Source organism: Anoplolepis gracilipes, chromosome 4, assembly GCF_047496725.1.
Source record: "Anoplolepis gracilipes chromosome 4, ASM4749672v1, whole genome shotgun sequence".
Lineage (NCBI taxonomy): Eukaryota > Metazoa > Arthropoda > Insecta > Hymenoptera > Formicidae > Anoplolepis > Anoplolepis gracilipes.
In genome coordinates, this window is record NC_132973.1 from 3,272,566 (window position 1) to 3,284,756 (window position 12,191).

Genomic DNA, 12,191 nt, shown 5'->3' on the forward strand with positions numbered 1-12,191 from the left:
TACTCACACATATCCCCTCGAAACAGGTTCGTTAATTGGATCCCGCTCGAGGAAACTCAATCGCAGAATTTCCTATAAGGAATGATCGCTGCTTAAAAATATTAGAAATATCCCATATACCCTTAAAAAAAAAAGTGTTCCACTAAGTAACTAGCTCGACATTGCCACATTTATTATAACGTAGTATTCAAATATTTCCTCTTAATATCATTAAACAACCCTATACAACGCGCCGAGTTGTGTATACAATATATTGTACAATATTTATATGATAGAAAAAGCACCGTCTCGAAAAATCGGATTTTAATTTTGACGTACACATATCACATTATTTTGCGATCTAGCTCTCTCTTTCTCTCCCACACGCTCATTTTCTCTCACTCGCTTATTTTTCCATATGCATAAAACACACATACGTATCTATACACGCATTAGAATACACACGCACATCTCGCCGCGCCGTCCTCATTTCTCGCATATTCAACTCATAGTTACTTTTTATTTTTTTCTATCGGAGACTCTAAGTGACACACGCATACATGAACAATATCGAATATTCTTCATATTTTAATAAAAAATATATCTCGATATATCTCGTAGCGTTGTGTCTCGACTTTAACCCGTTCCATCCCAAACTCAAATATTTTTTTTTTTGAGTTAAGTCAAGAGATTCGAAAAATTTTTGTTTTCTACTTATTCTCTCTTACTACGTACATAATAGTAATAAGTTTCATAAAACATCTTTGGAAAAAGGAAATATTATTTATCATATTATATTAATCTTACCTCAAAGAAAGTAAAATTCGTAAGTAAGAATAGAGTTACCAAAGATATCTCAAAACATAAAAATTCTGTTTTCTTCAAGTTATATTAATTTAATTACAAAAACAACAAAATAATAATATACAATTTATATAATTTAATAAAATAAATATATTTATTAATATAAAATAAAATTAATAATTAGTAATTTAAATTTTCATTCTCTCGATCCAAAATTTTAATAGCATTTTATATATGCCTAGTAGCTTAAATACACCGTTATTCGCAAATATTAATTCTATATTCTTATCATTTTCATTGTACACTTTCCACGAAAAATTTGAGTCTAATAACATATAAATCGGAGGGGACGTAACGAGTCAAACTGTCGGTTTTTTTTTTTTTATATTAATATAATTCAACAAATCGCCGGTTCACCATCCCGTTGAAGTTTCTAGTTATTAACAATCACGATTCAATAACTCGGCATGTGATTTTGTAAATAGTAACAATTTTGGCGTAGTTTGCTCGTAATCGGACGAGAGTTGACGAGTTCGCTCGGATTATTTAAACATCTCAATACAACAAAATAGCCTCGACTTACCTCTCTGCAGCGTATTTCCTCTGGACTTGGTGGGAATCATTTTTCATTTCGAGTCCACCGAGTGCCGAGTATCGCTCGGGATTAATCGCGATGCGATGATGCGACGCGCAATGGCACTAGCATACAGAGACAATTCCCGGTATCGCACTTTCGAGTTATCTCGTCACGTACACGCTCTTAAGTAACCCAAGGTAAAAATATCGTATTTACAAGCTATATAATATTGGCTGTTTATATGTGTATGTGTATGTGTGATATCGTGCGGTATTGTCATTCAAATTGAGCGTCGCGTGTGGGGTTTCGCCGTCGCTCGCTGCTTTTCTCCCTCGAAACTTTCTTCTCGAAGATGATCACCTTTTGCGTTAGACGAGACACCGAAATCACCGTCGTGTCTTACACGATATACAAGTAAACATTATCATTCGCATTAACGCATAAACGCTACGCACAAACGCCGCTGCTACAAATACCACCGCGCGCGCGAACGTAAAAGAAGACTAATTTATTCCGCACAGATTTCATAAGTTTCCTTTGTGATTTCACGCCTTAAAACGCAATGTTTTGTTCTTTACATCCTATATATACTTACAACAAACAATTTTTTCTTTTATATTAATAAAGTTGATTCGCTAAAATACCGCGGGTATTTATGCCGATGAAGCCCGATTCTCTTCGCTCCTATCTAAGTACTATACATAAGAGAGAGAATTTGTACAATATATTTATCTTTAAATAGAGAGAGATAAACTTCGATAACGTACCGTGTATATCGTGGCCTTTGCAAAAATTTCACTTTAAGACAATGTTAATGTAACGAGTCGCTCAAAAAACTCCCAAAATATACAATAAATGGCTTATTATATAATAATAAAAGTGATTGGATCGTATACGCATATTCAATTATGAGTGAATATAGAAAAAGAAAATAAATCATAATATAAATATCGTGGAGAAAGATAAAGATAATTTTAATAGCGCCATCCAAAATCATTGTCGCATATTAAAATTATAGTACGCTAATTAAAAAATAATTTTTTGCCACAAAACTAGTTAATAAAATTTCTTTTTAAGAAAAGATATACATATAGATAACTTTATCACATTTTGATTTATTATATAAAATATTAAAATTCTACAGAGATTTTCAGCAAGTTTGGGGACAATTTTTTTTTTTTTTTCTTCAAAAAAGATGAGAACTGTCATTTTAAAATGCATACAGCACTATAGTTCAGAAAAAATTGTATAAATTAAAAAAAAAATTGTTATTAAAAGGGGGATACAAAATATCGAAAAAACATTCTAAAAAGACCTGGGTGTAATAATTTACGAGTAGGACTGCGCGAAAATAACCAAGATAGAATCATGCCTTGTCGGTTATAATTCTCGAAAGTCACAAAAGAGTTCGACGAAAGCGACGCGTCGTGGGATTTAGATCTGCGATGCACGTGCAAGAGTTAGCGTCGTCTCCGACCAAAAGAGATATTTCCGAAAGAATGTTTTACGGGCTACGGACTTGGAGAAGCGCAGCCTCTCGTAGAAGAGGCGTCAAGACGAATGACTAAGGCCTATGGCATGACTCGACTAATAGCGAGTACTCGACGCGAAGATTGATTCGAGATAACGATGGGAGATCCACCAGCTCTCTCCCCCATCGTTGATTATAAATGCTAATTTATGACTTCTTCACGCCATGCTCGTCTCTTTCTTCCTCCTTCTCGTTCTTTCGACTTCATTCCTTGCCATATAACAAAACACTTATCTATCTATCTATTTCCCGCCTGCCTCCCTCATCTTTTTCTTACCTCTTTCATTCTCTTTCTCGCTCGCTCGCTTTCTTTCACCCTCTCACTCACGCACACACGCACGCAACAACTAACAAGCTCCTTAGACGTATAAAATCTCTCCCTCAACCACTTTAGCGAGCACCAAGTTTTAACGCCCAGTGGACGTTCCTGGACACTGTCGGGCTACTCGGCGCCTCTATGATTCTCTGAATGAGCAACGTCTTTATTACGCCTTTTCTCCTCATTCTTTCTTTCTCGCCTTTCCCTGTTCGTCTCCGAGACTCTTTACTTCCGATGAACGAGACGACGTCTCCTCACCGCTCTCGTCCACCCTTCTCTCTTGCTTCACGCGCATTATTCTATCACCCTCGGTCGAACTTTATTAATGACTGCGTTTAATTCTTCCTCGAGCCTCTATCTCTCTCTTTCTCTCTCTTTTTTCCTTTCATAATCATTCTTTCTTTGTGTACAAAAGTCCCTTAATTCTGACTGGATATTCCGATTTCTCGCGATTAACTAAACGCGAATGTAACAAATGACACCGATGACGAGGAACAACGAGAGTTTCGCGGTCGTCAATCGCGTCACATCAAAATTGGAACCGGAATACGTAACCGAATTAATAACGGCGATGACGAGAGAACGACGTTCGGAACTTCGCAGATTTGCAATCCTAGATTATAACTTTACGACTACCGAAGAGGAGACCAGAGTCATCCCGCGTCTTCTTCGTGACATTCGCGGCATCGCTCGATCATTTCTACTCGTGCGTGAATCAGGCCTAAGGATCATCGAGAGGCGTCGCGACGTCATCGCTCGAGCTATAGTATTATGCGGAAGCTAGCTGCCGCCAGATAGAGTGTCACATTGTAGACGGCATGTAGGGCCAGTTGAAGCTGTTGCCGCTCAGCAGCATGTCCCTGATGAGTGTCTCGATCGGCGTTTTACCCACCAGCCGCACAAAAAAGAGCTGCTCGATTACCTGCGACGAGACCGTCCGCAGTGATGGTAGTCGCAGCAGCAGCTTGCCGAACCTCGTCGGCTGATTCGGATACTGGGTCCGGCAATACTCCTCGAGCGCGCACTGCGACTTCTCCTGGAGAGACTCGATGTGCGCCACGTCCGAAAGACCGCAAGCGTCTACAACAGAAAAATGAAAGAGGATATTTAATCAGATTGCACCAAAAAAATTATTTTTGATTATCAGTAAGTAATTATTAAATCAACGCAAGGCTTCCGTAATGTAACTTCTAATAATAAACTTTATATTATATTCCTCTTTAGCTTCTACAAGAGATGATATTAATAGGTCACCTTTGATCGATAATTGATTTTCAATATTTAATCATCCAAGAATTATAATTAGATTTATATTATTTTTTTTTATTAGTATGTATCTCTCTTTCTCTTTTATATGCATTATATTGAACTTTAAGACGTTATAAATAGGCAAATAAAAAAGTATATAAAACATAGTCGTCATAGTATTAGCTGAAAAGCAATTGGAGCGAAAAGATGAATCAAAGTTCTACAAGAAGTAAAATTATTTATCTCTTTGAACATTGAACTACCCTGCAGGTATACATCATAAGAAATTTAGCACGTTTCCTCGTGCCTTGGCCTTAATCTCTTGCTCATGTTCGCAACCGAAGGTAGAAAATGTCAGTTTTTCCGCTTCGAACGTTCTCTTCGTTAGACGAAGCGCGTCTCTCGATACGCGCGGCAGGCGATAACTGTTGCCATTTAATCTACACGCAAAGAAGAAGCACCTACGCTTTATTATCGGGCTAATTATCGTTGTTGCCCATTAACCAAGGCATGATTAGCGAGCCGGAGAGTTCCTCTCTAGCGATGTAGAATAGAACGGCTGCCGCGAGACTGTGGGAGAACGGAAGCGGAGAGAGGAAAAGAAAAAAAAAGATGAAATTAAACGTAACCTACCGCGAAGATGATGAGCGAGTGGTCGAACGGACGGAAATCGAGCGGAAGTATTCTTGCGAGGGCAATCATGGGATGATGTTTTCATCCGTTACATTACAAATTATCTGCATAATCGTGCCTGCCAAGATTGGCCACATAATTTTACACAGTTCTAAAGAAATCAAATTCAATAGAATTATGTGTTCCATTAAATTCTTTGGTGTTAATTAGCGTGCTAATTAAATATCCAATACAATATTTTATATATTCCTATTTTGATCAGCGCGATTTATCTGATTTTTCTATCATCATAAAATTGTAACAGACAGGCAGAATTTAATTATGATCGGCTGAGTGACAAATATTTGGCCATCCTAAAATACAGTTGCTATCAATTTTAATATTACTATGTAAATAAAAAAAAAACAATTGAATCAATGTTGTTAGATTCGGACGTGTTACAAGTATGATTAGTCATTTCAATGCAAGGATTAAAAAAGGCCCTCAGCGAAAATCGCCTTTAGGCAGATGAAATTAAAACCTACGTTGGAATGCACGTGCCAACCGGGGATAGTACAAATGTCAGACTAGTCACCACGTGGGTCATCTTCTTCACTTCGGTGCTACTTGTGAACTGCGTTATTGTTTCGCAGAAAATTCAGTTTCTCCTTCGTGCAAAGGGAAAGAGAAATGCGTGTAGTTTGTCCAAGTATGTATATCGAGTGTACCGCGATAAAATAATCCAACAATAATCTAGATAAAATTAACTAGCTGAATTTATTTGCTGATATGTAGATGTTTTCTTTCACATTCACGTGGAAGTAATCTCGTTTAAACTAATTATTTTTTAATTTATATGACGTAATTATATATCTGCGTCTCTAAATGGAATTTTAAATTACACAGGTCGGTTATTAGCATCATCGAGATGCTCATCTAATGCCGCACGTAACTCGTCACGCACGTATCGAGGCATCCGTCTCATCATTTGCGTTTTTCCGTGAAACGAGCACTGTGTGTACTACAACGAATCGCTTTATCGGGAGGCGTGCGTGTACGTGCGTGAAGAATCGTATCTGTCCACGCGCGCATACATCGACGGGGTACGATGATGGAAAAGCCGGGCGTGTGCCGAGGGGCTCGGGGATTCTTTTTGCGAACTCTGCGAATACGACGGGAGGAGATACATTGTCGTTTCTCGTTACGTGCGATCCTCGACACGACACGACACGATACGGAACGGAACGGAACAGAACGGCACGCGGCGCGTACATAAACGCGCCACAGACGCCAGATTCCTTTGTGGCGTGGCCCACGTGCGCATAATGGGCTATTACGCGTACGTAGGGAAATAATGCGATTCTCGCGCATTTGCATTTCCGTGCGACGACGTCTGCGCGGCGACGGACGATGCGGAAACGATGCGCGGGAACGAACGAAATTACTCCGCGACCGAAACCGCGAAGTTTGCCAATTATTAGAATAGATAGGTAGGCGAAGTGAATGACCGGACATCGCCAGTGAGTACCCATTGATTTTACAACTAGCTCTGTATATGTGTACATCGCGTGACGAGAGATGATGTAATTACATTTCTGAAAGATGAGAAAAAGTGATACATATCTCTATATTTTTAATTATTTTATATTAATAAGTTAAAATTATTTATTTTATTGAGAGAAAGTTTATGGAAAGTTACTTATTAATAAATTGTAAATTATTTATATATCAACTTTGTCACAAATTTAGTATTGTTGATTGATTTGATTTTGGGTAATCTGGATTAAAAGATTGTTCGTCTAATCGAAAAATTTTTCCTCTTCCTTTTTGAGTCCATAACGAAATCATAATTATTGCATATTTGTTTGATAAAGGATATAATCCACACTGATTATTATAAGCATTATTAATATTATCTACGATAATTTGATCGATAGATAATTCATGTTAATACATGTTACATCTAGAAGCATTCATTCATGCATTTTGCTAATCATGTTTGCGACACACTTGTTTGCATATTATTGCCAAGCGCTCGAGGGAATTTTTGTTTCATTGAAATCTTAACAAATCCTTCATCATTGCTTACGTTTTCTCAGTTTGCGCCACAGTATTAATTTTATGCGAACTATTTATAAATACACATAAATTCTTTCTCGAGTAAAAATTAATTTACGAATTTCGTTATTCTAAATTATTCGATAAATTATTCTTTCGTCGCATTTAATAAAAAAAAAGCACGCTGCATTTATAAAAATATCAGATTATGGACAATGAAATCTGAAGATTATATATAAAAAAACTCGTAACAATTGTTACAGGTAGGATAGATAATTAAAATCACAATTTAACATAAATGACAATGATAAATAATTTAATAAATTCAGTTCATCAAAAGGTTCTTCTTCAATTCTAATTTTTCTGCTTGAGGACTAAATGTCTAAATAATCAAATCTAATGTCTAATATCTAATAATCAAGGAAGAGTTACGTCACAAATGACGCTGGTCGACGGAATCCGGACGCGATTGGTTGCGCACCAGTATCAGTCACGATCGACGAGAACTCAATTAAACGGGAGAGACCGCGAGGAATCCGCCAACGCCAATAAACAAACTGTCGGATTGGCTCTGCACGATGTCGTCAGCGCCAATTCACCACATCAGTTCGAATAATGCCGTGCTGAGTGGCGTCTCTGGTTTCCTTCTCGTGTCGTCCCTCTCTCTCTCTCTCTCTCTCTCGTTGCACGCGTTAACCGCTAAATACTGTGGCGCCTCGTTGACCGAGCATCATCGTAAATTGTGACCAATCTTCCGTGGTGGGGCTCCCGAGTTCTAATTGCCATCTTATATGCTACCGTTAGAGATACACGCCCTCGGAATTCTCCCCTCCTCTCCTCCCCCCTCCCCCCATGTACATGTTGTTTGTGATCGATTGAAATTCAACGGCTAGCGATTTATCGATATTGCAAGCCTTGTCGCGATATTGAATCAATTACTGGCAACTTTGCGGCGTTTTTGTAGTGGTAAGAGATGACAGATTGAATTGTAGAATATCTCAAGCAGAAAGACACACAGAATTTAGAGCAAATCAGCTTTTCATAAAATTGATTGATAAAATCGCAGATTAGTCTGATAAATTTTTCTTTGCGTTCCTTCTTAACTGCCTAATGCATTTTTCAATCATTTTTTATCACGCGAGCATTGTTCTCTCTTTCTCGAAACTAATATCAGTGACTCAAGTTCCACTGTATTCCAGTATGTACCGGCTAGATCCAGTGTTATTCCCAGCCTTATTAGTCTTAATTACGCCGGGGAGACATTTGATATCATCAGCCGCCCTATGATTCTAGTACTTTTGTTATAATTGCGGCATGTCTATTATATGATTATTACAAGTTATCTCACAAATATTGAAAGGGAATTAAAAAGTTGCAATATTTTATTAATATTTTATTTCTTGTATTATCATTTTAGAAAAACGTATACTTATTTGTTTTTATTATATTTTTGAATTAAAGAAATATTACTTTCTTTATTTTTATAATTAATTTTTGGACATTTTATATACTCTTAAGTATAATATAATTTTGAAATAAGTGCCTTTTAATTGATTCATAATTAGTACTTGAAGAAGTTTTATTCATTGCTTTTAAAACTCCAAGCAGAGGCCATTTTTGCTTGCATCTAAATCATTAGTAGTTTCCGACCAGTTTCATTCGTAAGAATTCGTAGAATCGTTGGACCGATGTTGTCGCGATATTACAGTCGAAACGGAAATGATCGGCGATCGGCAGGATAATCCCGAGAGTACGTATATACCTCGTTGTAATCCACCCTAGCGGGAGCAGATTGTCGAGTGAACAAGGGTGACCGCGGGAAGAAGGGTACGTAAGAACGCGAGAAATCGCACGTTCAGCAAAAGTCGGCGTCGACATCGCACGACGCGCGTCTCTTGCGGGGATATACATATCGATATGCACGACGGAGAACAGTGGAATCTTCTCTCCGGGGCCTGTCGACCCTTTTTCTCTTCTTCTCTCGCGCAAAAGTCGTGTCGCGTAGAATCACGGATTTTCTCTCTCTCTCTCTCTCTCTCTCTTTCCTCCATCTCTTTCCCTCTATACGCGCGTACAAATAAGGCGTCTGGAGACAAATGACGCGGAGAGGGATCAGCGTAGTCCGACACAAAGCATCCCCTGAGCACCCTTCCCGGAGTCGGAGGTGACGTCACTGACAATGGAAGGTCGAGCTGTGATTAAAGATCGAGAGACTTCGTAAAAACTCCTTCAAAAGTACCGGTGACGGAGACGCGCGCGGGGGAGATGACGCCGGGAGGTGAGGCCCACGAGAGAGGGGACGAGTCGCGAAGGGGGACCGGGGGCCGGAGGACCTACCGGCGTGAAATATTGCCTCCGCAGCACCCGACAGCTATATGACATTTCCGAAGGGCATGGAAGAGAATCCCCGCGAAGCCGCTCAGTCTCTCCTCTCAGCCTTATTCTCGCTCTCCCGATTACATTCTGTCGTTTTTGTATACCGTGTTCAGTTCTTATCGAGAGAGAGAGAGAGAGAGAGAGAGAGAGAGGCGACTTATAAAGAAACTGCTTAATTTGCGTATTGCGAGCTTAATACAGCATGCATATATTTAGATCAATTCAATGAATAAAATGAGAGAGATAAAAAAATTAAATCTTTTCCAATCTCTTTTAATCTTAAAAAAATAATAATTTTTTTAAATACTTTTATTTAAGAAACTAATCGTTAAAACTTTTTTTATTTTTTATAAATCCTTTACATAAAATATTTTGCACTTTTACGTAATTTCTGAAACGCGTAAAATGTTTGAAATATATATACTTTGAAATTTAGTTTTCTAAATCCGTTTATTAAACATTCTAGATATATATGCAAAGTTTTATTAAAATTGCAATTTTAGAATGTTACAAGAGAATCTTTATTTTGACAGTTCGAAAGCAGCAAAAACTAGACACCTTATATATGTCGGTCGACTATCCTGTTTCCTTCCTTCGTTTCCGACGTTATATTACATGTTTCTGCATCTCTCCCCATTATAATCTCTATTCTTTTACTAAGTGAAAACTTTCTACTATTATTTTTATTTCCGATGATTCTAGGCAAAGGACAATTCTTGAATAAAAATGAATCCAACATCCGTAAAGGCAGATATACTTTGAAACATATGACGGATAACTTTCAGAGATGATTGCAAAAAGTCAAGGATAATATCTATTTTCCAACTTTTACATGTATTGTAAATTACAGTTCTCATTTGATTTTCATTTTTCTTTCTCACAGTGAGCTATAAATATCAAACTTTAAGTGGCAAATAGATTATATGTTAGATAGAAATCTAGGCTGTAAACAGCTCCTTAAAACCATAAACACACCCAGCAAAGTAGGTATATAATGACTAAAATAAAAATAATAATAATAATAATAAAAAAGAACATAATAAAAGATATAATGTTAAAATCGCGAATATTATGAAGAGATATTTCTTCTTATCCGTCTAACTGTTTTCTCTCATACATGATCGTTAAACCTTACACAAGAATGATCTTGATAGATAAGAGAGGAATTCGTCGACAAGAGACGCGTCGTGATAATAAACTAGGAGGACGCGACGCCGAGAGGAGGTTCATTACGATCGTCCGTTGCGTACTCGATAACTTCTCCGCGATTACGGCAGATAGGGAATACGAGCACGTGTGCAACGTGACACAACATATAATTTACCGCGCTTAATTCCGCGCGTCTTGTAACAGGTGACTTACATTAATGGCTTCTATCTCGCGGTCGCGACGCAGAAGAAAAGCCGGTCGCTTTATCGCGCTGCGAGTTGCGGAATCGCACGCGAAAGGATCTCCTTCTCTCTCTCTTTCTCCCCGTCTGTTTCTCTCTGTCTCTCGTGCAGAGAGACGCTTACAGCGAGTTGTGTTACGAGCGCTTGCGATTCTCGCGCGTAAATTGCGAGCATAAATCCTTTACGTGCGATCCAACACATGGATGATTAAGAACCGTCATGAAATCAGCGCGAAGGCGAATTCCGCGAGATGTTATAAAGCATCAAAGATTAGAAATCATTTGAGAAAAAAAAATCATTGTACATGCTCAGTCAGTCGCAGATGGTTGACGGATCTCAGACAAGAATCTCAATATCATCGCATAAAGTTTCATTAGAAATGGAATGTTATATAATTTATTTATATTGTTGTTATATTTCATATAACAATACAACATCTTTTATATTATATTAAATATAACAAGAAATATATAAATGTTATTTTTATCATAATTTTTTGTATTTTAGATATCAGATTTAAATATTGAATATTTATATACATGTATATATTTTTTTTACGAGATAAGATTAATAATAAGAATGAAAAATGAATGCTCTTCGCTCTGTTTTACATTGATATCTTAAAAATACATATATCTTATTATTATACTTTTAATTTCAACGTGTTAATTATTTCTTCAAATACTGAGCAAATATATTGACAGCCAGAATTTTTCAACACCTTCAGCCTCGCGTTACACTCGAGGAGGAGCGTTTGTTCGCGTTTCCCCAGACACGTGCCGCGACAGGCCAAGATAAGATGTAAGAAGAAAAGCGCCAGAAGGAAGGACGCGAAGAGGCGATAATTATACGGTCGGCTAATCGAGCGAGAGAGAAGGAGAGTGCGTGGACGGGTGCTAACAGACGCGTTAATAAGCACGCCTAAAAGGAAGCAGCTCTCTGACGAGCACGAGACCTTAATACGCTCGTCAATTTTCAAGGCTCGCTGGTCGATCGTGTCACATTCAATGACATGCGCGACCGCACGTGCGATTTAAGGCTGTATCTCGAATAATAAAGATTGCTATCGCGAGTCTTCGAATTAGATTATATGTATTCGAAACATAATCGATGATTCGTGTGGTTTTAAGTGCTTGCATTAATTCGCAGGCTATAATCATTCGTTGCATTTAAGCAGCGCTTCGTTTCAGTATTCGCTTTGGAGGAATCGAATCGTTTCGCAGGCGGTCATTGTGACTTATTCGACAGCCCATCATCGTCTGTAAAAGTGCTTCTACGATGGTTAATTATGCTTTT

General features: G+C 37.9%; 1 protein-coding gene across 5 annotated transcripts in view; it reads right to left on the bottom strand.

Moving 5' to 3' along the window:
* Positions 1-2,592: 2,592 nt before the first annotated feature.
* Svp (steroid receptor seven-up, isoforms B/C) overlaps positions 2,593-12,191 on the bottom strand; it is a 278,507-nt gene continuing 268,908 nt past the window's right edge. For all 5 annotated transcript variants that reach the window (XM_072891408.1, XM_072891409.1, XM_072891410.1 and 2 more), the window contains one exon: positions 2,593-4,290. In XM_072891408.1, coding sequence (XP_072747509.1) covers positions 4,013-4,290 — 278 coding nt within the window. In that variant the 3' untranslated portion in view covers positions 2,593-4,012. The remainder of the gene's footprint in view (positions 4,291-12,191) is intronic.